This window comes from Balaenoptera borealis (assembly GCF_965194805.1).
Source record: "Balaenoptera borealis genome assembly, chromosome: 13".
Lineage (NCBI taxonomy): Eukaryota > Metazoa > Chordata > Mammalia > Artiodactyla > Balaenopteridae > Balaenoptera > Balaenoptera borealis.
In genome coordinates, this window is record NC_138870.1 from 23,288,936 (window position 1) to 23,314,547 (window position 25,612).

A 25,612-nucleotide genomic window follows, 5' to 3' on the forward strand; every position below is an offset into this window, starting at 1 on the left:
TTTGTTTTGCAGCTTTGTTGCCCTAAACACATTACATACATCCCTGTCTACCTTGATTCATGCATTCCAGTGAGCATATATATCTGGTATTGAGTTGTAAAAAAGGGGGTTTGACAACCAGAGTTAAGAACCGTACCATAAAGTTTACCCTTTTGAAGAGTGCAGTTCATTGGACTTTAGTATATTCACATGCTGTGCAACCATAATTACTGTCTAGTTTGAGAACACTTCATCACCCCAAAAGCCCATATCCATTAGCTGCTACTCCCTAGGTCTCCCTTTCCCTGGCCCCTGGAAACCACAAATCTGTCCATCTCTACGGATTTGCCTATTTTAGACATTTCATATGAATGGAGTCATACAATATGTGGCTTTTTGTGACTGTTTTTTTAACGTAATGTTTTCAGGTTTCATCCATGTTGTAGCATGTATCAGTACTTCATTCCTTTTTATTCCTAAATAATATTCATTGTAAGGATACAGCACATTGTGTTTATCTGTTCATTGGTTGATGGACATTTGGATGGTTTCTATTTTTTGGCTATTATGTATAATACTGCTATGAATACTTGTGTGTAAGTTTCTATGTGGACATATGTTTTCAATTTTCTTGGGTATATACCTAGTTCAGTTAGAATGGATGGGTCTTATAACTCTACGTTTAACTTTTAGAGCATCGGCCTGACTGTTTTCCAAAGCAGGCACATCATTTTACATTCCCATGAACGGTATATGAGAGCGATTTCTCCATATCCTCTCCAACACTTGTTATTACTTGCTTTTTGATTAAGCTCATCCTAGTGGTTGTGAAGTGGTATCTCCTTGTTACACTGAATTGTATTTCCTGAATGACTAATGATGTTAAGCATCTTTCATGTGTTTATTGGCCATTTGTGTATTTTCTTTAGAGAAATGTCTCTTCAAATCCTTTACCCATTTTTTTCCAGCTTTACTGAGATATACTTGACATACAACATTGTGTAAATTTAAGGTGTACAATATATATTGATATATGTATATATTGTGAAAAGATTACCTACCACAATGAGGTTAGTTAACACCTCCATCACCTCACATAATTACCGATGTGTGTGTGTGTGTGTGTGTATACATTTAAGATGTATTCTCTTGGCAACTTCCAAGTATATAATACAGTATTGTTATCTCTAGACACCATGATGTACATTACATCCTCAGAACTTACTTGTTTGCCCATTTTTAAATTGACTTATTTTTCCTTTTATTGTTGAGTTGTAAGGGTTCTTTATCAAATATACATATATGTGTGTGTGTGTGTGTGTGTGTATATCAGATACATATTTTCAAATATTTTCTCTTACATTTTATTAAAAATCTTTTCATTAGTATCAAGAAGAAATTCAAGAACTTAATGAAGTTGCAAGACATCGGCCACGGTCCACATTAGTTATGGGAATCCAGCAAGAAAACAGACAAATCAGAGAATTGCAACAAGAGAACAAAGGCAAGCTATATTATCACTGTGTATAGCGAATCAAAAGAGAGCTTTAATCTGCAATTGTACTATCAACTTGGGACCAATTAATATTTTTTAAAATGGCAAAATAGGGAATTCCCTGGTGGTCCAGCAGTTATGACTCCACACTTTCACTGCCATGGCCCCGGGATCAGTACCTGGTTGAGGAACTAAGATTCTGCAACCTGTGCGGCGTGGTCAAAAAAACAATAAATAAATAAAATAAAATGGGAAAATAGCCAGTTAAAGTTACTTTTTGACATTTCTAGTCCATTATGCCTAAGTCGTACTTATTGCTCTTTTTTTTAAAACATCTTCATTGGAGTATAATTACTTTACAATGTTGTGTTAGTTTCTGCTGTATAACGGTGAATCAGCTAGACGTATACATATATCCCCATAGCCCCTCCCTTTTGCATCTCCCTCCCATCCCTCTAGGTGGTCACAAAGCACCGAGCTGATCTCCCTGTACTATGCAGCTGCTTCCCACTAGATATCTGTTTTACATTTGGTAGTGTATATATGTCAATGCTGCTCTCTCACTTCATCCCAGCTTCCCCTTCACCTTCTCCATGTCCTCAAGTCCATCCTCTATATCTGCGTCTTTATTCCTGTACTGCCCCTAGGTTTTTTTTTTTAGATTCCATACATCTGTGTTAGCATACGGTATTTGTTTTTCTCTTTCTGACTTACTTCACTCTGTGTGACAGACTCTAGGTCCATCCACCTCACTACAAATAACTCAGTTTCGTTTCTTCTTATGGCTGAGTGATATTCCATTGTATATATGTGCCACATCTTCTTTATCTATTCATCTGTCATTGGACACTGAGGTTGCTTCCATGTCCTGGCTGTTGTAAATAGTTCTGCAATGAACATTGTGGTTTATGACTCTTGTTGAATTATGGTTTTCTCAGGGTATATGCCCAGTAGTGGGATTGCTGGGTCGTATGGTAGTTCTGTTTTTAGTTTTTTAAGGAAACTCCATACTGTTCTCCATAGTGGCTGTATCAATTTACATTCCCACCAACAGTGCAAGAGGGTTCCCTTTTCTCCACACCCTCTCCAGCATTTATTGTTTGTATATTTTTTGATGATGGCCATTCTGACCGGTGTGAGGTGACACGTCATTGTAGTTTTGATTTGCATTTCTCTAATGATTAGTGATGGTGAGCATCCTTTCATGTGTTTGTTGGCAATCTGTATGTCTTCTTTGGAGAAATGTCTGTTTAGGTCTTCCACCCATTTTTGGATTGGGTTGTTTGTTTTTTTCATATTGAGCTGCATGAGCTGCTTGTAAATTTTGGAGATTAATCCTTTGTCAGTTGCTTCATTTGCAAATATTTTCTCCATTCTGAGGGTTGTCTTTTCATCTTGTTTATGGTTTCCTTTGCTGTGCAAAAGCTTTTAAGGTTCATTAGGTCCCATTTGTTTATTTTTGTTTTTATTTTCATTACTCTAGGAGGTGGGTCAAAAAGGATCTTGCTGTGATTTATGTCAGAGTGTTCAGCCTATGTTTTCCTCTAAGAGTTTTATAGTGTCTGGCCTTACATTTAGGTCTTTAATCCATTTTGAGTTTATTTTTGTGTATGCTGTTAGGGAGTATTCTAATTTCATTCTTTTACATGTAGCTGTCCAGTTGCCCCAGCACCACTTATTGAAGAGACTGTCTTTTCTCCATTGTATATTCTTGCCTCCTTTATCAAAGATAAGGTGACCATATGTGCGTGGGTTTACCTCTTGGCTTTCTATCCTGTTCCATTGATCTATATTTCTGTTTTTGTGCCAGTACCATACTGTCTGCATTACTGTAGCTTTGTAGTATAGTCTGAAGTCCGGGCGCCTGATTCCTCCAGCTCCGTTTTTCTTTCTCAAGATTGCTTTGGCTATTTGGGGTCTTTTGTGTTTCCATAGAAATAGTGAAATTTTTTGTTCTAGTTCTGTGAAAAATGCCTTTGGTAGTTTGGTAGGGATTGCTTTGAATCTGTAGATAGTTTTGGGTAGTATGGTCATTTTCACAATGTTGATTCTTCCAATCCCGGAACGTGGTATATCTTTCCATCTGTTTGTATCATATTTAATTTCTTTCATCAGTGTCTTATAGTTTTCTGCATACAGGTCTTTTGTCTCCTTAGGTGGGTTTAGTCCTAGGTATTTTATTTTTTTGTTGCAATGGTGAATGGGAGTGTTTCCTTAATTTCTGTTTCAGATTTTTCATCATTAGTTTATAGGAATGTAAGAGATTTCTGTGCATTAATTTTGTATCCTGCTACTTTACCACATTCATTGATTAGCTCTAGTTTTCTGGTAGCATCTTTAGGATTCTCTATGTATAGTATCATGTCATCTGCAAACAGTGACAGTTTTACTTCTTTTCCGATTTGGATTCCTTTTTCTTGTCTGATTGCTGTAGCTAAAACTTGCAAAACTATGTTGAATAATAGTGGTGAGAGTGGGCAACATTGTCTTGTTCCTGATCTTAGTGGAAATGGTTTCAGTTTTCACCACTGAGAACGGTATTGGCTGTGGGTTTGTCATATATGGCCTTTATTATGTTGAGGTAGGTTCCCTCTGTGCCTACTTTCTGGAGAGTTTTTATCATAAATAGGTGTTGAATTTTGTCGAAAGCTTTTTCTGCATCTATTGAGATGATCATATGGTTTTTCTCCTTCAATTTGTTAATATGGTATATCACATTGATTTGCATATATTGAAGAATCCTTACATTCCTGGGATAAACCCCACTTGATCATGGTGTATTATCCTCTTAATGTGCTGTTGGATTCTGTTTGCTAGTATTTTGTTGAGGATTTTTGCATATGTGTTCATCAGTGATACTGGCCTGTAGTTTTCTTTTTTTGTGACATCTTTGTCTGGCTTTGGTATTAGGGTGATGGTGGCCTCGTAGAATGAGTTTGGGAGTGTTCCCCCCTCTGTTATATTTTGGAAGAGTTTGAGAAGGATAGGTGTTAGCTCTTCTCTAAATGTTGGATAGAATTCGCCTGTGAAGCCATCTGGTCCTGGGCTTTTGTTTGTTGGAAGATTTTTTTATCAGAGTTTCAATTTCAGTGCTTGTGATCGATCTGTTTATATTTTCTGTTTCTTCCTGGTTCAGTCTTGGAAGGTTGTGCTTTTCTAAGAATTTGTCCATTTCTTCCAGGCTGTCCATTTTATTGGCATATAGTTGCTGGTAGTAATCTCTCATGATCCTTTGTATTTCTGCAGTGTCAGTTGTTACTTCTCTGTTTTCATTTCTAATTTTGTTGATTTGAGTCTTCTCCCTTTTTTTCTTGATGAGTCTGGCTAATGGTTTATCAATTTTGTTTACCTTCTTTAAGAACCAGCTTTTAGTTGTATTGATCTTTGCTATTGTTTCCTTCATTTCTTTTTCATTTATTTCTGATCTGATCCTTATGATTTCTTTCCTTCTGCTAACTTTGGGGGGGGGGTTTGTTCTTCTTTCTCTAATTGCTTTCGTTGTAAGGTTAGGTTGTTTATTTGAGATTTTTCTTGTTTCTTGAGGTAGGATTGTATTGCTGTAAACTTCCCTCTTAGAACTGGTTTTGCTGCATCCCATAGGTTTTTGGTCATCATATTTTCATTGTCATTTGTTTCTAGGTAATTTTTAATTTCCTCTTTGATTTCTTTAGGGATCTCTTGGTTATTTATAGCGTATCATTTTGCCGCCATGTGTTTGTATTTTTTACAGTTTTTTTCCTGTAATCAATATCTAGTCTAATAGTGTTATGGTCGGAAAAGATACTTGATATGACTTCAGTTTTCTTAATTTTACCAAGGCTTGATTTGTGACCCTAGATACGGTCTGTCCCGGAGAATGTTCCATGAACACTTGAGAAGAACGTGTATTCTGTTGTTTTTGGATGGAATGTCCTATAAATATCAATTAAGTCCATCTTGTTTAATGTGTCATTTAAAGCTTGTGTTTCCTTATTTCTTTTCCTTTTGGATGATCTGTCCATTGGTGAAAGTGGGGTGTTAAAGTCCCGTACTATTATTGTGTTACTGTCGATTTCCCCTTTTATGGCTGTTAGCATTTGCCTTATGTATTGAGGTGCTCCTATATTGGGTGCATAAATATTTACAGTTGTTACATCTTCTTCTTGGATTGATCCCTTGATCATTATGTGGTGTCCTTCTTTGTCTCTTGTAATAGTCTTTATTTTAAAGTCTATTTTGTCTGATATGAGAATTGCTACTCCAGCTTTCTTTTGATTTCCATTTGCATGCAATATCTTTTTCCATCCCCTCAGTACACATCAGTCTGTATGTGTCCCTAGGTCTGAAGTGGGTCTCTTGTAGACAGCATATATACGGGTCTTGTTTTTGTATCCATTCTGCCAGTGTATGTCTTTTGGCTGCAGCATTTAATCCATTTACACTTAAGGTAATTATCGATATGTATGTTCCTATTACCATTTTCTTAATTATTTTGGGTTTGTTATTGGAGGTCTTTTCCTTCTCTTGTGTTTCCTGCCTAGAGAAGTTCCTTTAGCATTTGTTGTAAAGCTGGTTTGGTGATGCTGAATTCTCTTAGCTTTTGCTTGTCTGTAAAGGCTTTAAGTTCTCTGTCGAATCTGAATGAGATCCTTGCTGGGTAGAGTAATCTTGGTTGTAGGTTTTTCCCTTTCATCAGTTTAAATATGTCCTGCCACTCCCTTCTGGCTTGCAGGGTTTCTGCTGAAGGATCAGCTGTTAACCTTATGGGGATTCCCTTGTATGTTATTTGTTGCTTTTCCCTTGCTGCTTTTAATATTTTTTCTTTGTATTTAATTTTTGATGGCTTGATTAATATGTGTCTTGGTGTGTTTCTTCTTGGATTTATCCTGTATGGGACTCTCTGCACTTCCTGGTCTTGATTGACTATTTCCTTTCCCATGTTAGGAATGTTTTCAGCTATAATCTCTTCAAATCTTTTCTCAGACCCTTTCTTTTTCTCTTCTCCTTCTGGGACCCCTATAATTTGAATGTTGTTGTGTTTAATGTTGTCCCAGAGGTCTCTGAGATTGTCCTCAATTCTTTTCATTCTTTCTTCTTTATTCTGCTCTGCGGTAGTTATTTCCACTATTTTATTTTCCGGGTCACTTATCCGTTCTCCTGTCTCAGTTATTCTGCTATTGATTCCTTCCAGAGAATTTTTAATTTCATTTATTGTGTTGCTTATCATTGTTTGTTTGCTCTTTAGTTCTTCCAGATCCTTGTTAAACATTTCTTGTATTTTCTCCATTCTATTTCCAAGATTTTGGATCATCTTTACTATCATTACTCTGAATTCTCTTTCAGGTAGAGTGCCTATTTCCTCTTCGTTTGTTTGGTCTGGTGGGTTCTTACCTTGCTTCTTCTTCTGCTGCATATTTCTCTGTCTTCTCATTTTGTTTAACTTACTGTGTTTGGGGTCTCCTTTTCATAGGCTGAGGTTCATAGTTCCTGTTGTTTCTGGTGTCTGCCCCCAGTGGGTGAGGTTGGTTCAGTGGGTTGTGTAGGCTTCCTGGTGGAGGGGACTGGTGCCGGTGTTCTGGTGGGTGGGGCTGGATCTTATCTTTCTGGTGGGCAGGGCCATGTCCGGTGGTGTGTTTTGGGATGTCTGTGAACTTAGTATGATTTTAGGCAGCCTCTCTGCTAATGATGGGTTTGTGTTCCTGTCTTGCTAGTTGTTTGGCGTGGGGTGTCCAGCACTGGAGCTTGCTGGCTGTTGGGTGGAGCTGGGTCTTAGCGTTGAGATGGAGATCTCTGGGAGAGCTCTTGCTGATTGATATTACGTGGGGCTGGGAGGTCTCTGGTGGTCCAGTGTCCTGAACTCAGCTCTCCCACTTGACACCAGGCCTGAGCACCAAGACCCTGTCAACCACACAGCTGCTGTATTATTTAGGGTTCCACTAGGAAACAGCATGCTTAGCTGAGACTTTGAGGAAAAGGCAGTGAAAGCACTATTTCAGGAGTGTGGAAGGAAACAACAAGGAATGTTGAGGCACCCAAGGACTAGCAGCCATACCTACACATTTCCTGACTCACTCCGTCTTCAGTTCTTCTCCATTCTTGCTGCTATCACACATCTATTTTTTGTTTTTGCTGGGTCACTTGTCACTCTTTTTACAGTTGAATTTTATTAAATTGGAGAAATATTTTATCCTTTGCAGAGTCTCAGTTTCTCCATCCAGATGATGGAATGGATAATATCCTCTTCTCAGATTTGGATGAGGATTAAGATAGCATATTTTTAATGGAACTGACACTCTACATCTCCTCCCTTGTGTCAGCCAGTACTCTCAGTACTGAGTAATAAAACTTTTTTAGCTTAGCTGTGAAAGGCAGTTTCATTTGTGCTATGTAACTCAAGGGTGAAGGCAGAGGTGCACGGTGCTAGCCGGAAGCCAGGCAGAAGCCTGAAGTCAGATTGCTCCCATGTGAAGTCAGTTGGAGCCCACGCAGAACCAGAACCATAGACAGCTGAGGGCAAAAGGCTCTGATGTGGTGATTAAGAGGCGTGTGATCAAGGTAGCTCCCCAGATAGAGAGGATATTTATTGCTCTTTATCCTGTTCTACATATGAATGTCTACCTTACTTGGATCTTAGACTCTCACCCTCAATATCCAGTTTGCACCATTGTCATTACCTATGAAATAACTCAGTGTCATTCTCTGCAGTCCCACCACTTTGGCCCACAGCTTAGGTGTTCATAGTCTCTTGCCTGAACTGTCCTCATTGGTCTCCCTGATTTCAGTGTCTTTTCCCTCCAATCCATCTTCAACACAGGCATCAGATTGATTTTTCAAAAATATATCTGATCATGTTATTCTTCTGCTTAAGAACCTTCATTGTGTACTATTTCTTTATCCAGAGGCCTTCAAAGTCGACTCCAAGCTTTTTTTGTATTCTTCCCATACTTCTCTTCTCCATGAAACCTTTGCTCTTGTCACCCTGAATGATTTCCCGAACACACCATCCAGTTTCATACCTCCCTGCTTAGAATGCCCTGTCATTTATTTTTCATTTCAAGGAGTGCAAGTTGATCTCAGTACTATACTTCTGTGAAGCTTTCACCAATTTTTCCTCACAGACTTTCTATATGTATTTGGATAGAGCTCCACTCTACACTTATCACATTGTATTATAATTATTTATGTTTTGTTTTCTCCACTAGACTCTGAGCTTTATGGCCTTTTGGTATTCCTAATATAGAGCATGATCTGATACTTAATTCCTGTTCAGTAAATATTTGTTAAAATGATTTCTCAAAAAATGAGTTTAAAATGGTCATTTTGAGAACTAATAAAGGACTCCATTTGGTATCCTTTATTTCCATGTGGCTAGATTTTTGTACCTCATGTTTTCTTTTTAAAATACCCCTGTTATAAATTGCTTTTTTTATAAATGTAATGTGGAAGAGAATACTTTGTACATCCTGAACTCAAGTTTGAATAAAATATACTGTTGTTTTTGATAGAATTACGTACATCCCTGGAAGAACATCAGTCTGCCTTGGAACTTATAATGAGCAAGTATCGAGAGCAAATGTTTAGATTGCTAATGGCTAGCAAAAAAGATGATCCAGGGATAATAATGAAGTTAAAAGAGCAGCACACCAAGGTAATCCTTTCTGTAAATATAATTTGAAATAGAAAAGAAGGACAGTTGGTTAACTTGTGTTCAGATTTTTAAAAAAACAATGGAATCTTACTTACATGATATTGAATACTTCTCTTTTTGACATTTTCTTCTCCTTATTTTTGTCATGTTATGTGTCATTTTCTGTTTGATTTACTCTTCTAACTCCCATTCTTCCCTAGTAGCTTTAATATATATTAAAAAATAAACTTTATTTGGGAAATAAAGGTAAGTCTGTTCAATTCAAAATTATTTTTATAAGGTTATCTGCTTGTAAGAAATACTTCTTTTAATTTGTGTACTGATATCTCTTGCAAAAATGAAAATTAAATGCTTAAAACTTTTTGAAAAATCTGAAAACAGCTAAAGGTAGATTTGTTTTTCTTAAGACTATTTTCTGAATGAGGTTAATTCATCCAGACTATAGATACTCCTGATTATTAATGGAAGTGCCATTGTGGGGGGGAGAGGAAATATATATATCAAATATATGTATATATTTATATATATATCAAATATATTGCCTCCCCACCCCCTCCTCCATCACATATCACTTAATATCATTTCTAGAGACAGAGCTGAACTGGTTAGAAATTAGTGTTTTTACTGCTGTTCGTCATACTCATTCTGATCCCTGTGTTTGCTAGCACCTGTTTTGAAAACAGGTAGAATAGTCCTTTTCTGTTTATGTTTTATTTTAAACTGATTTTTAACTGCTGGTGTGAAATAAAAATATTAGAATAGATTGTGACTACTAGGCCGTTATCTGTATTGGATAATGGTGAACTAACTATTAGTCATAACTAATATTATTTAAGAAATATTCATATAACATTTTTATCTTTCTCGATTATTGAAACACTTTTTAGATTCCTTAAAATGTTATATTTCTTCCATCTTGGTGCTTGTAGGTATTTTAAAATTATGAATTCTATTAAAATTAAATACCTAGTGAATTGCTTTAATATGTAAATTCAACTCTACATATTAAGGAAGTTAGTAATAGACAGCTCTTGTGTCAAATAGTAAAATAATAAAAATAAATGTGGCTTTAATATTATCTAATTATGCTATTCATCTCCTATCCAAAAGGAAACCTTGGATAGTTAAATGGCAGTCTTTTGACTATAAACTGTATCTATTGTTAATGAGATCATTATAAAAAATTTAATTTTAAATATATAATTTAAGAGGTCTTTTTAAGGTACAAATATGAACTGACTTAAAATTATTGGTAAGATAAGTATAATCTTGAGACATTCCAAAAGGCCCTTATGTTTAACAACTTAACAAATTTTTTAAGATCTAAAGAGAATGCTCTGGCAAACTAGTGCTTGAGAATAAGATACTGAAGCTAGCTAGTCTCTTGTGGTAGCAGCTATGTCAGAAGCAAATGTTTTCTAAAACACATTAGAGTTTACCACTCATCACAGCTGTTTTATTAATTAGCAAAGTTAAACATTCCTTAAGATAGCTGTAAATCATCCTTTTTCAATTATGTCAATTGAATTCTTCATCTAAGTGCTGATTCTTGCCTTCCATGAAATGACAGTTCAGTTACTTGTTATTAATTCTAACTAATACATATTAATGTTTGTGATTTTGATTTTTCCCAAAAAGGAGACACTTTGATTCAAACATATTTATTAACACTTGCACTGGCTTAGTTATTATTAATAATAAGATGAATGAATAAGTTTATTACTCTACCATAGAAGCTTTCAGTGTACTGGGAGATACAGACACAAACATGATTATCTAATATAAGGTAGGATGTGATGAATCCTAAAATAGAGATCTGAATTATTACTGGAATACTAGAGGAAGCAAGATTGGTTCTCATGAGGAGAATCTGGGAAAGTGGCAAGGAAAGGTAGCAAATCCATCTAAATCTAGCCTTGAATTAATTATTGGGGTCAACAAGCAGAAGTGGGTGAGCAGAGAAACTTGTATGATAAGTATGAGCTTCCAAGATATGTTTAGGTACTAGTGCTCTGATATGCCTAAACACAAAAATAATTTTATAACACATTTAGGGGTAATAAACAAAGTTACACGTAACAGCATTTTGGAGTAAGAGACCCTTTTGAGACTACTGTAACATAGAATTTTGTCCTCACCTAGAAGTTTTTGAGCACACATTTATTTAAAAACCAATAAAAAGTTTGAGGAGAACTCATTTTCATTCAAATACTCATTTTTACATTATTTTTGAACTGCTACCTTTTTGGAAATCTTAAAAAAACAAACATTTCAAACAGTTGGCTAACACGCATGAACTAACACTCATTCAGTTTTTAAATTACGGATATTATCCGTATTAACATTATAATGACTCTGTACTACAGATTGACATGGTGCATCGTAACAACTCCGAAGGATTCTTCCTTGATGCATCTCGACACATCCTTGAAGCACCTCAACATGGACTGCAGAGGAGGCACTTGGAAGCAAATCAGAATGTACACTAAATAAAACAGTCAGCTTTTGGGGTGTGGATGGAAGGGGGGGGTCCATTTAAAAAGTTCTTTTACATTGAATTCTCCTCCCAAATTAAATCAGCAAATAAATGAAATTGCTTTTAAAAACGCTGTGCTTTTCATAGCCTTGCAAAAATACTCAGTATAGAAACTTTAAGTCTGTCATCAGTTCTCTGTGTATTGTATTACACATAGCCTGTTAGATAATTGCAGGCTTTAAAGGTTCTTTGGGCCAGACTTTCATGTTATTGTTCTTGTTAGCTATAGATGCAAAATTTTAGTAAGCTTCAAACGGTCATCCTCTTGCTGGACATCAAAGATGTTTTCTTGGTAATAATTTTAATCTGATTTTCTAAAAATTTTGTTCAATTAAACTGTTAAATGAACTGTTTTAATTCAGCTTTTCGATAGTTTTAGTCCTTTAGTTTGAGTTCACAATAAAATAAAATTGCTTTTGTTTAGGTGTTATTAAGTATAGTAGTACCCTCTCCATTGTGTCTATTGTGTTTTAACTGCCTTTTTTTCTTGAAAGGCATTTCAAGACAGTGCAGGGTTTACGTTGCTAGCACTTCTTGCCTTTAAGACAGTTTTGAAAGCACAGGTCTTGCCTTCTTGTGCCTATTAAGAGATCTATGACACTTCTCTGAAGATTTTATTGTAATAAGTGAACCATCCAGGAACCAGACCTATAAAAATACACTTCTGTTTGAAGTATTGGGGTTTTTTTCTTACGATGATTTTATTAAAACAGACTGTCCTGAAAAAATTAGTAGTTTCTTGTTTTCTTTTGTTTTAAAGGCAAGTAATTATCTGCTTCCTTGTAGTTGTTTAACCTAGGTCAGTGCCATAAGACACCAAATCATAAACTGAGAAAGCTGTTGGTATTCAAAATTTTTACTCATTACCCTTATTCAGTTTGCTGCTGCAGTTATCTATACTTAACTTGCTTTTAAACATTAGGCTCCCTTTACAGTGGGAGGGATTGTAATCATTTTTTTTAAACTACTACAGAATATGACAGATGTTTGTCTTGATATCATTCTTGCTATCATAATTTAATCCAGAGCTGTCCAATAGAACTTTCTGCAATGATGGAAATGCTCTTTATCTATGCTCTTCAATATGGAAGCCACCAGCCACATGTGGCTATTAAGTACTTGATGTGTGACTAGTGCAACTGAGGGGCTGAATTGTTAATTTCTTCAAATTGTATTTGACTTCAGGTAACTTAAATTTAAATAGTGCCATACTGGACAGCGTAATCTTTTATTTTGCCTTCTTCCTGCGTACTAGCTTTGTATAGATTGTGTTAAAATAATGTAAGGATCTGTATATTTGTTGGTTAAGAAGATATTAAATGTGTGGTTTGCTGAAGATATTCCTATTTGTTCTCTATTACATTCCTTCCATAGTTTACTAGTTTTGTAGGTTTTGGGGGGTCTCGTTCAAATCCTTTTTACAAACAGAGTATATACAACTATTTAAGAAACTTAATGTTTATTTGGGGAGCTATTAACTTTTATATTTAAGTTTTGTCCTTAGTATAACAAAATGACCCTCAGTTGCTAGTGAACAATGGTCTATAGAAGTTGTTCATTTAAAAAAGTATTATTCTCATGTTTCTGTTGATTATAAACCTTTTGTCTGTCTGTTTCATTGACTGTAAGCTCCTTGAAATCAGGGAACATTTCTTAACAGGCTTCATATTCCTGTCACCTAGCACAGTGCCTGGCTCATCATAGGTGTGCAAAAAAGAATAAGAGAGTGAGATTGGAAGAAATTTATGCTACTTGCTGTGCCAAACAAATGTGGATGTCTATTTTATACTAAAATTATATTTTGAACAGTTTGCACAGAAGGCCATTTAATATTCAATACTTAAAAGCAGAACTCTGTTCATTTTACTCAATACGTATTATCTATTATGTACCTAATGTTAAATAATAGGCAGATATAAGCAATATACAGTTCCTGCTCTCAATGAGGAATATAATCTAGAAAAGCTTCTGGATTGAATTGAGATGAATTTTTAGGCATGGAAAATACAGAAAATATTTTTAAATCATGAAGACTTCAGGGAGGAAAAGAGATTGAATGCTTATCTTTCCCATTACTTTGGTCAATGGGGTATGTAGGTGCAGAAAAAAGTTGCTGATCATTTGTGGTGAGAGAGAGGACAGTGAAATGAGTATTTTTCCTGTTTGTGGGTTTAGATATATTGTGCTGCTTATCCTTAATCCTAGTCCTAACAGAAATCTGACTTCAAAAGCACATTCATGGTCAGTCAACTTTCTTGTAAATATCTGTCTGCTATATTACATTTATGTTACATGGCAATGTAAAGATAATTACATTCATATTAAGTGGCAATGCAGATTTTATAAAAAGGGGAGGATCCAAAAATTTTTAAAAAGTATTATCACTGATTCACAACTTCCATCTCTTTTTTTTTCAGGAATTACAAGCACATGTTGACCAGATAACTGAAATGGCAGCAGTAATGAGGAAAGCCATTGAAATTGACGAGCAACAGGGTTGCAGAGAACAGGAACGAATATTTCAACTTGAGGTAAGTTTTAAATTGCACATGTCGGTGAAAACTGTCCATACAAAGATTTATGCCAGAAAATATATCCCACTTTAAGATATGTACCTTCTGGGGACTTCCCTGGCAGTCTAGTGGTTCAGACTTCACCTTCCATGCAGGGGGTGCGGGTTTGATCCCTGGTCAGGGAGCTAAGATCCCACATGCCTTGTGGCCAAAAGAACCAAAACATTAAAAAAACAGAAGCAAGATTGTAGCAAATTCAATAAAGACTTTAAAAATGGTCCCAAAAAAATCTTAAAAAAAAAAATACATATATATATATATATATATGTATATATATACTCACACACTTTCTGGGATACTAGTAATGTTCTTTTTCCTAATCTGGATACTGGTTATATGGGTGTATAATGCAAGACCATTTATATAGTAATGCAAGAGTCTAGGATCAATTGTAAACTTATACCAGTAATTGAGAAAATGGATTTTTTTTTTTGATCCTGTGTCTCTTCTGTTATTAGGTGAATATACTTCTTCAGCTTAGTAATTTTTTTAATATCTTTATTTTATTAGAGATCCCAGTGATGCAGGGAGAAATGTTTTCAGTCCACAAATCATATTCTTTGGCCACGTGTATTTTTCTGGGGAGTATAAAAGCTTTTATCTCATCTGTCCTTTATTTTGTGGTAGCAAAAGCACAAGTCATTGTTGAATAACTGAAATCAGCAGAGTAGACCTTTATACTTTTAAAACCTTTATTTTGAAATCATGGTGGAGAAATTGGTTATAGAGGGCCAAAAATGATTTCTCTAAGTATACAAAGTTCTCTCATTCTTTATAACAAAGGTAAGCAAACTTTTTCAGTAAAAGGCCAGATAGTAAATCTTTTAAGCTTTGCAAACAGGCGATCTCTGTTGTAGCTACTCACCTCTGGCATTGTAATGAAAAAGCAGCTATACACACAAAAAATAAGATTGGACTCAAATGTGTTCCAGTTAAGTTTAATTTACAATAACAGGCCTCAAGCCAGGCCATAGTTTGCTGATCTCTGTTTTATACCATTGAAACTTAGAAAGTAAGACCAAAGACAAAGCAGTAGAGAATAAATTATGAGAGTTATTTTTAAATGTCTAAAAATTTCTTGCAGTAACTAATCTAGAAGAAGAAGGCAAAGTTGTTTACCAGTGCTAGATTTAGTCACTTAACTTTCCTACTTAAAAAATATCACAATCTATTCAGCCAGCCCTACTGCTGTTAAATTCCAGTGAGGGATAGCATTCCATGCTATCATGGGAAATAATAAAATTACTAAAGTACTGAGACCTTTTAGCCCCAGGGTATTATTCAGACTTTCTGAGTTTACACAAATATAAATCTAGGTGTTATTTTCTTACTGTGATTTTCTATACTGTGATTATAAAATAAGGCTGTTTCTGAGGTTCTGTCTACAGTTACAGCTGGATAAATAAAAAGGCTTTTCAGTGGTGGAAGACATTGAATACATGATTCCTACCTCTTTAAAAAAGTGTTCTCTGGATTCAAGTTGTCAACTTCAGCTGCATATATCATTTAATACATTTCTGCCAATTACAGTACTTGCTTTTTATTTATCATACCTTCATATGTTTGGCTTTTCTTAAGATGTTTGTACTCTCGTAGCCAGCTTGGTGACTGCTTCTTTGTTTTTGTGCTTTCTTATAGCAAGAAAACAAAGGCTTGAGAGAGATCCTTCAAATAACTCGAGAATCATTTTTGAATCTTAGAAAAGATGATGTGTCGGAAAGTACATCTTTGTCAGCATTAGTGACCAATAGTGACCTGAGTCTGAGGAAGAGCTGAAGAGCTTTTAAGTCTGTGAATGAATTAACAGAAAAATCCATCTCAAGCTGCCCTTTGTTTTATTTTTTTATAATACGTACAGTGCACTGGCAATGACATTTTTAAAAAATAGCAACAAGAAAATGCATAGTTAATGGTCATAGACGTTATTCCAAACTATAATTGAAAAATAGAAGCTAAGCCTTTGTTAATTGGTGAACAAGTTAAAGATTTTCACAGTGACTGCTGAATGTATCAAGAGCTTTCAGCAGTGCTGTTGGCTTTCTGGTTGACACTTGGATAAACATGAATATCCCCAACAAATGTCTGGGAATTAATAGAAACATCCCAATTTTAAAATACAAATTTTGCCACAGTATTGTGAATGGAAAATCGTCATACTAAATTATATCCTCCCTATATGGTGAAAGCTAACAAATAGCTTATGTACCATGAGACTTCAGCTTTAATGATTGCCTATCTACCTTCTCATTAATTTAAATTTTTGTCAAAGAAAGTTCAGTTTGAAAGACTTAGGAATGTTTTATATGCACCATAACTAAAAGAGGTAATTTAATTTTAGCTAATTTATCCTAATTAATACTGAGCTAACAATTGTCCATGATTTGCTTAAGTATATGAAATATTTCAGGGATGAAAGAGAAGGAATACTACTTTCTAAGAAAGAAGAGCTTATAAGAGACATATTTAGTAGGTTAAACTACTTCTTTGAAAGAATAAGTTTTGGTTCTAATCAGTAATGAAGATGAGAGTTTTCTCTTCTCTGGTTGATCTTTAAGGATATTATGTAGCTCATTTAGCTAACAGTTGAAATGTTTGATATAGCAAGATAAGTATGGTAATTTCAAAGTAAATTGGGAATTCCTCTGCCTCAAAACCTTTTTTTTTCCTTAAGTAATTACGCTTAAGACATATAGAAACAGTAAGTTAAAATTTAAAAAAAATTTTTTTCTAGATCTATTCTTAAGTTCCATCTGGTTCTCATAACCTATAAGATGTTTCTTGTAACCTTTCAGTCAAAGGGCTGGGGGGTGGTGAGGGGGAAATCTGGATTTATAAGTATTTGTTTTATTTTTTACAGAATATATATCCAGTATATAAATTTTTAAAAGCTGCTAGAAATAGAAATGTGCTTTAACATCAGTTGAAATCTAAATATTTCATATTCTGTCGTGATTATAGAAGAAAAGGTAAGAGTGTCAAATATGATTATTAAATATACCATACTCATTTATATTAAACATATATCAAAAATAGCACAATAGAAAATTCTACTTTGGAGTATATAATTTGTTAAAGTAATATTTACATGGTAACTTTTATGTATAATTTCATATATTGGTAAAATTCAAAACTACTTTTCACTTTGGAAATTTTTATCTTAAGTTTGGGGTAAGTGGGGTTGATGGGACTGACTGAAATAGAAAAGGGCTAATGGCCCAAACATTAAATAGATTTCTTTTCTCATTCAGAGGCCTTAATTGTTATTTGATAAACAAGTGACAGTTTTTATTTTTAAACTTTTCTATTGGTTTTGGGGAAAATATCCTTTAATTTGATGGCACATTCATTCATAGAGTTTTTATCCCAAGTCAGAATTGAAATAAGCTACACAATTGAGAGTAAGTCTGAGGCAATTCATTGGGGCAGCTCTATTATAAAACATTACTTGATAAATAATTATTTTTGTAAACAAATAAGTTGAGTTAATTTATTCTTCGTCTTCTTACTTGGATATTATTTTAAGAACTTGGTGTTTAAAGACATTTATGTTATTATATAGCAACTGTGTTCTATCCCATACTTTTTTTTTTTTAAGCAGAACCTTAAATTTATGTCTGAGAATATGTACTACTAGGAACCTATTTTATCAATAAAGATGAGCGATTAAAATTGGTATGGTCTCCAAGTTAATTTGAAAACAATGCTTACATTTATTCTTCCATATAGTTTATTTTTAGGGCTTTTTATTTATTTTTTTCTTACCACAAACTTAGTACTTAGCAACAACTTCTATCTGTATTTCTTAGGAATTGGCCAGCAACTTACTGCTAACTCGGCAGACCTTTTGATCATCTGTGGTGGGTTTAATAGTGTCCCCCAGAAGTACGCCCAGGTCCTAACCTGTTGTACGTGTGGGTGAGAGCATATTTGCAGATAGAGTCTTTGCAGAGTTAAGGATCTCAGGATAAGATCATCCTGGATTTAGTATGGGCCCCAAATCCAACGACTGTCGTCCTTATTAGGAAAGGGGGAGATCTGAAACACAAGGAGAAATTCATGTGAAGACAGAGGCAGAGGGTTATGCAAATCAAGGAACTCTAAGGTTTATGAGGTGCCGTCAGAAGCTAGGAGAGATGCATGGAATGACCTTGGCTCCCTCAGAGCCTCCAGAAGGGACCAACCCTGCTTGATTTCAGACTTCTGGCCTGTCAAACCAAAGGCTGATGTGAGAGCAAGTGAATGAATTTCTCAAATACTAACTAACTAACTTCCCCTAGAATATGTTCATTTTAAGACCTACCTCAGTGATTATAAGGTTTTTGTTCCTAGCTCGTGCAGACTCTAGACATATATAGAATACAAGAGGTGAAAACCATCTCTATTCAGTAGAAAGAAAATCACTGGTATCTATCAATCACTGAAGGAATTCAGGAGGGAGAGCTGGTTTGGAAGAAAGGTTGAGTAGCTCTACTTGTGGAATGGGAAGTTGTCGTCCTCTGTTGGAAAAACCTTCCGACATTAATAAGCAAAATGAGAGAGTGCTTTTTTGTTTTCTTTTTCAGAGAAAGGCCTTCCATCCCATCCCTGAAATTAGTCCCCTAAAACAGCGGTCCCCAACCTTTTTGGCACCAGGGACCGGTTTTGTGAAAGACAATTTTTCCACGGACCGGGGTGGGGGGATGGTTTCGGGATGATTCAAGCGCATTACATTTATTGCACACTTTATTTCTAGTCTTGTTACATTGTAATATATAATGAAATAATTATACAACTCACCATAATGCAGAATCAGTGGGAGCCCTGAGCTTGTTTTCCTGCAACTAGATGGTCCCATCTGGGGGAGGTGGGAGACAGTGACACCCAAGTGTGTTGCTTATGTTCAGTCTACTCCGTAATCTCGCTTTGGTTGCTGTCACTGCAGAAAACCCTGCTTCACAAAGATAGGATGTTGGAAATGGAAGCAGGCTTTTCAGTGCTTCTGTGGCAATCTCAGGATATTCCCCCTTGACTTTAATCCAGAACGTATGGAGATTTGAAGTTGTCTCAAACATACTTTTAAGGACACCGTCTTTTACAATCTCAAGCAGTTAATCCTCTTCTAGCACGGACAAAGTCGATTCACCTGGCTTATTCACAAATGGGTTGCGGATACATTCCTTCCCAGTTCGAGCTTTTGTGGTTACGAAGTAATGCTCAAACTCTTTTGAAAGCTGAGACAGGTGATCATGCCCCAGCTGGGAGAAAGAAGGCCCTGGCTCAGTCTCTTTCAAAATCTCTGCTAATGTTTGAAACATGTCAAAAATCCCAGTGTTCACTCGTCACCCCCATAATTCCAGTCTGGCTTTGAATGCAGCCACTTTATCTGCCGACTTGAACACAGTTGTCGTTCTCCCCTGAAGAGACATTGCGTTCGTTGAGCAGGTTGAATATGTCACACAAGTAAGCAAGTTTTGTGACCCCTTCTGTGTCACTGAAATGTGCTGCCAGTGGTGACTGTTTTTCTAAAAGAAATCTCTGGAGCAGCTCTTGTAAAAAACTCTGGCCAGTGATCTACCTCTAGAAAGCCATCTCACTTGTGTGTATCAGAAGACGTGTGTGCTCTGCGTCCATCTCCTCACAGAGCTGCACGAACAGACATGAGTTAAGGACCCATACTTTAATGTGGTTGATAATTTTAATCACATCCTGCAAAACACTGTTAAGTTCAGGTGACATTTTTCAGCTAGCCAGCATTTCTCTATGGATGACACAGTGCATAGACTCACATTCAGAAGCGACCTCTTTGACCTGAGTAGTGAAACCAGAAAGCCGTCCAGTCATGGCAGCCGCTCTGTCCGTGCACATACTGACACAAAGTGACCAATTCAGTTTTCCTGTTATGTAATCATTCAAAGACTTGAATAGTTCTGCTGCTGTGGTGTTGGTTGGCAACAAAAGTGCACATAACATATCCTCACGCACGTCCTCCTGAAAAATACATTGCACAAAAGCGAGTATTGTTGCCTTGTTGTCAACATCGGTAGACTCATCAACCTGGAGTACCACGGTGACTCATTAATCCTAACAACTGTGCGTTAATATCGTCTGCTGTTTCATCAATTCGTCTACTTATAGTGCTAGCCGAAAGAGGAAGATGTGCCACCTTTTGAACTGCAGCCTCTCCTAAAAGTTCATGACAAATGTCCTTAGCAGCAGGCAGGATCAACTCTTCACCAATACTAAGGGCTTCTCAGCTTTGGCAATGCGGTTAGCCACTAAGAATGATGCTCTCAGTGCAGACACATTTGATGGGGTGGTGGCCTTCAATAATTGCTTCTGTTCTTTGTGTTCACGTTTTCTTCTTTTGAAAAACTCCAAAGGCTTGTCTTTTAATGCAGGGTGCTTGGTCTCCATGTGGTGAAGCTGTTTTGAAGGTTCCATGGCTTCGTTGGATAGCCGGTCGCCACATATTACACAAAGCGGGCTTGGAGAACGTGAATCACCTGTTGCAATGAACCCATGATTTAAGTAGGACTCTTGGTATTTTCTTTTAAATGCAGCTTTCTTTTTGTTGGCAGTCTTAGAGTCTTCTGCTGTCTCATCATTGTTTCTTTCCCCCTTTTCAAAGAAGCTCTCCAGCGACGTTTGGTTTTTACCCATTTTGGCTAGGGTTAGCTTTTGGGTTTACCAAAACTGTGACTGAGAGAAGTGCGCAGTGTGGGAAAGAGGCGCGGATGGAAGTCGTAAATAAAATAATGGGTGGGCCACGCACGGACTAAAATATGTGTTGGATTCTGACTTAAAGCCTGCCACCAGATGCAGCTGTACAATTGAAGTACATCAACACTTGCCACTATAAATCCTGCCACCATATGCAGCTTAATTGTCACTTGCCACTCACTGATAGTGCTTTGATATGAGTCTGCAAGCAGCTGATTTATTATGGTCTCTGTGCGGGCAGACCTCTCTGCTAATGATGATCTGTATTTGCAGCTGCTCCCCAGCGCTAGCATCACCGCCTCAGCTCCACCTCAGATCATCAGGCGTTAGATTCTCATAAGGAGCGCACAACCTAGATCCCTCGCATGCGCAGTTCACAGTAGGGTTCGAGCTCCTGTGAGAATCTAATGCCGCAGCTGATCTGACAGGAGGCGGAGCTCAGGCGGTAACGTGAGCAATGGGGAGCGGCTGTAAATACAGATGAAGCTGCGCTCGCTCACCCGCTACTCACCTCCTGCTGTGCGGCCTGGTTCCTAACAGGCCATGGGCTGGTACCAGTCTGTGGCCCAGGGGTTGGGTACCCCTATCCTAGAACCTTAGGCCCGGCCCTAATGATACATATATTTTAGTCATTTTAAGGAATTTTGATACACAGATGGCCTCCAAATGAGACAGCTAGTTTACTTTAAAAAGTTGAGAACTGGTTCAGTTCCTGACAACACAGCCCATGGAGAATGGGGGAGCCAAGGCATGCTTAGTAATGTGTCTCGCTTGCTTCTTGCAGCTGCATTCGTCTTCTTATCCTCTACCCCTTTCCTCAAAGCTCCCAGATCATCCGTCCTGCACCATGAGTGCAGGCAGGCCAAGCACATTCAAGCTAGTCTGGGAGAGAGAATCCGTTACAGGAGGAGCCATGAGAACCGCATGTGAGACAGAATAGGCCTTTTCACCCTTAAGGACTTCAAAGGGAAAAGACTTCAAAAAGAAAAAAAATTGTGGCCATTCTTTAACCTCCTTCCAGGGGAAGGAATTCACCCTTAGGGGCAGTAGAGTCAGGTATATTATTATACTTGTATGTATAGACTGTGGAATAGAAAGAATGATTCCGAGGGCCACAGCTTGTGGGTCACTCAAGTTCTGACCTACCTGCAAGGGAATGATTGTTAAATTCTAGGGTCTTGGAAGGAATGGAAAAAGAAAGGTAAATAAAGAGGTAAGGTGTACTCTGTGCAGTTTTGTAGTGCAGTTAAAATTTAATGAGGAAGAGAAGACTGACAATAAAAACGGAACTACCATATAATCCAGCAATCCCACTTCTGTATATCCAAAAAAAACCAAAAACAGGATATTGAAAAATTATCTGTACTCCCAAGTTTACTTCAGCTGCAGCATTATTCACAATAGCCAAGATAGGGAAACAATCTAAGTGTCCTTCAACGGATGAATGGATAAAGATGTTGCATTTGTATACAAGTGAGTATTATTCAGCCATGGGAAAGAAGGAAATTCCGCCATTTGTGACAACATGAATGGACCTTGAGAGCGTTATGCTTAGTGAGATAAGTCAGCAGAGAAAGACAAACACTATGATATCACTCATCTGTGTAATCTAATAACGCCAGACTCCTACTAACAGAGGGTAGAATGGTAGTTACCAGGGGCTGGGGCTAGGGGAACTGGGGAGATGTTTAAAGGTATGAACTTACAACTAGAAGATAAATACATTCTGGAGTTCTAATATACAGCATAGTGATTATAGTCAACAGTATTGTATTATAAACTTCAAAGTTGCTAATAAACTAAATCTTACCTGTTCTCGCCACAAAAAAAGAATTATGTGACATGATAAGAGATGTTAATGCTGTGATGATAATCATATTGTAATATATAAATGTATTAAATCAACACATTGTACACCTTCAACTTATACAATGTTGATATGTCAATTATTACTCGATTTAAAAGAAAACAAAACAAAACCTGACAACGTCCTGGTCTGGACCAACTGCTCAAAATGTCAAAAGCTGAGAATAGGAGAGCTGATTCCCATCAGGCACCAAAAGGAAGGGCGATAGTGACTGGTGGGCATACAGGTGAGGCTCCACTGGGGCATCTCCAAAATGAGAAGGGAAGGCCTCCAGGCTTTGGTTGGTGCTTTCCCTCCACTACATGGAACGCACTGAGCCTCCTTGTGGCCCTGCTCATCCTCCAAATCTCCACTTAAATGTCACTTCCTCAAGGAAGTCTTCCCTGGCATCTCAGATTCCACCCCCAATTCCACTGTAGATTTTCATTGCATATTGTTACTTCTTCTGTAACTATTTTAGCATCTGTCTCACTCATCACACTCTAACCCCTGAAGCAGGGACCAGGCCTGTATTGTTTGTCATCTTCTTCTAGGGCCCAAGGCAATGCCTGGCCATTTAGGAACTCAACAAAATATTGAGTGAATGAGTGAAGGTGAGATCCAAATCAGACTGTTATCATTCATTGTATTACAGTTATTAAAATTTTGCCCCTGGTGCTGATGTAGCTTCATCCAGAACTGCCAGCCTCCCCCGCGTAATGATTATGTGGTAGTCCCTGGTAAGCCCAAGTTTCCGCTAAACTTGAGCCCCTCTCTACCTCAATTTCATTAAGAGTGGTCCTTGCAAACGTAGTGGCCAAAGTGCCCAGATGTCTTTCAATCAACCATCAGGATAAAAGGACTTGTAAAGTGTACTAGTCCGCTAGGGCCGCCATAACAAAATACCACAGACTGGGTGGCTTAACAACAGAAACTTTCTCACAGTTCTGGAGGCTGGAAGTCCAAGATCAAGGCTGGTTTCTTCTGAGGCCTCTCTCCTCTGCTGGCAGATGGCCATCTTCTCACTGTGTCCTCACATGTACTTTGCCCCAGGGTCTCTGTATGTTCTTATCTTTTTGTAAAGACACTAGTGAGACTAGATAAGGGCTCACCCTAATGGCCTCATTTTAACTTAATTACCTCTTTAATAAAGCCCTCTCTCCAAATACAGTCACATATTGAAGTACTGGGAGGTGAGGGCTTCAACATATGAATTGGGAGGGGGGAACACAACTCAGCCCATATCAAAAAGGAAAACACAGGTAGCCTCCCTTCCAAGAAGGGCTGTAGCACAATGGGAAAGCCTCCACCCAGTTCTCAGGAGATCAGCCAAGAATTCTGGGGTTTTAATGAAGGTTAATAACAGGTATCAAGTACATCATCAAGGAGTGAACTTTATACCAAAAAATTCTTTACAAATGCTGCTGTGGAGAAATACTTATGGATATTGGAAATTTTAAGGATCTATCATGTACTTTGTAATGAATAGGAAATGGTCCATGACCACAGAGAATTAACTTGGAAAAACATGTTTTCACTGTGTAATATTAATAACTCCCCAAAAGTAGAGATCATGGCAATATTAGGAGCATAGGAGCTTCCTACCAATTCACCAGCAGAAGAAAACTGAAAATAATGAATTACATTTTCATTATGATAGAGTATAAAGCACATTCGGATAGGGAGTTCTCAAATTTTGTTTCTGGGCACTATTATTTGATAACTGTGACTTCATATAATTTACTCCTTGTTTAAGAATTTCCTCAGGTATAAAATAACATGATAACATGTTAAGATCAGTTAACGTTATCTCTGAAGTTCACTCCTGGTCTAATATTCTAGCAATTTCTTTGTTAGAATCAGTTTTCTATCCCAATTTATATAGAACTCAACTGGTCTATAGCACCGGTTAGCTGCTGTGGTTTGGCAACCTAGTAGCTAATCTACAATAGGTTAATCAGAACCAAAACGTTTAAATAGTAGAACCAAGTTTCCAGCAACACTATTTTTCTTGTTTGACACAACTGAAGTACTAAAGACACCAACACAAACTAATGCATTAAAGACATCAGCTTTCCTTTTAACAAAGGAAATAACTTTTAACACATTATCCCATATTTTGTTCATTTCCTATCCCATATTTTGTTCATATCCTATCCCATATTTTGTTCATTTCCTATCATTCCATTTATACTTAAACTGATTTTTTTAATAAAGAATTGTTTGTCCAGATTAAATATTATTTGTTCTTTATAGCTATAGCTATTGTTCTTATAGCTATGAAACGGTCCTCTCATGTCTTGTTACTTTGGTACAAAAATACAGTTGGTAAAAAATTTTATAGGAATTTTATAATAATGAGACTTCTTAGCATTTTTTCAAAATAGGTATTTATTATTAAAAAATTATACGAACTGACTTATTACTCACAAATTATCATGAAAAATTTTAACAATTTGTCTCCCCCCTCCAAGAAAGTGTTTTGTCTTTATACCCTTTACTGGCAGTGCATTTTGATGGTATAGGAAAAAACTCACACATATTCCATATAACTTTGTTAGAATTTACAACAATACAGCAGAATCCAGAATCCCTACAGCGAATTATTAAAAAAACACATTTTCTTCAAGTTTAAGTGTTTTTGAAGTTATATAAACAGTGAAGATTACAAAATAAATAGTAAACAAACACCTGTGTATAATTTTTCAATGCAAGAAATGATTAGTCATACATTTTTTCATTTTGTTTCAACCTTACCAGAACACTTTTAAGAGCGAAAGTTGAAAATTTTCCAGTTACCCGAAACTTCAGAAACCTACTGTCCATTTAAAACCTCTGAAAAGCAGCATCATTTAAA

General features: G+C 36.7%; 2 protein-coding genes across 7 annotated transcripts in view; both read left to right on the plus strand.

The window, feature by feature from the left end:
- The window catches only part of FGFR1OP2 (FGFR1 oncogene partner 2), a 39,062-nt gene extending 14,178 nt beyond the window's left edge, over positions 1-24,884 (plus strand). For 3 of the 6 annotated variants that reach the window (XM_082352284.1, XM_082352283.1, XM_082352285.1), the window contains 5 exons: positions 1,366-1,483; positions 8,959-9,101; positions 11,468-11,581; positions 14,055-14,168; positions 15,849-17,883. In XM_082352284.1, coding sequence (XP_082208410.1) covers positions 1,366-1,483; positions 8,959-9,101; positions 11,468-11,581; positions 14,055-14,168; positions 15,849-15,986 — 627 coding nt within the window. In that variant the 3' untranslated portion in view covers positions 15,987-17,883. Of the gene's footprint in view, positions 1-1,365; positions 1,484-8,958; positions 9,102-11,467; positions 11,582-14,054; positions 14,169-15,848; positions 17,884-20,587 lie in introns of those variants that run through there. The other 3 variants (XM_082352286.1, XM_082352288.1, XM_082352287.1) reach the window with 3 other exon arrangements.
- The window catches only part of LOC309609978 (dystroglycan 1-like), a 135,192-nt gene that overhangs the window by 73,571 nt on the left and 36,009 nt on the right, over positions 1-25,612 (plus strand). The gene's annotated exons all lie outside the window — the stretch shown is intronic.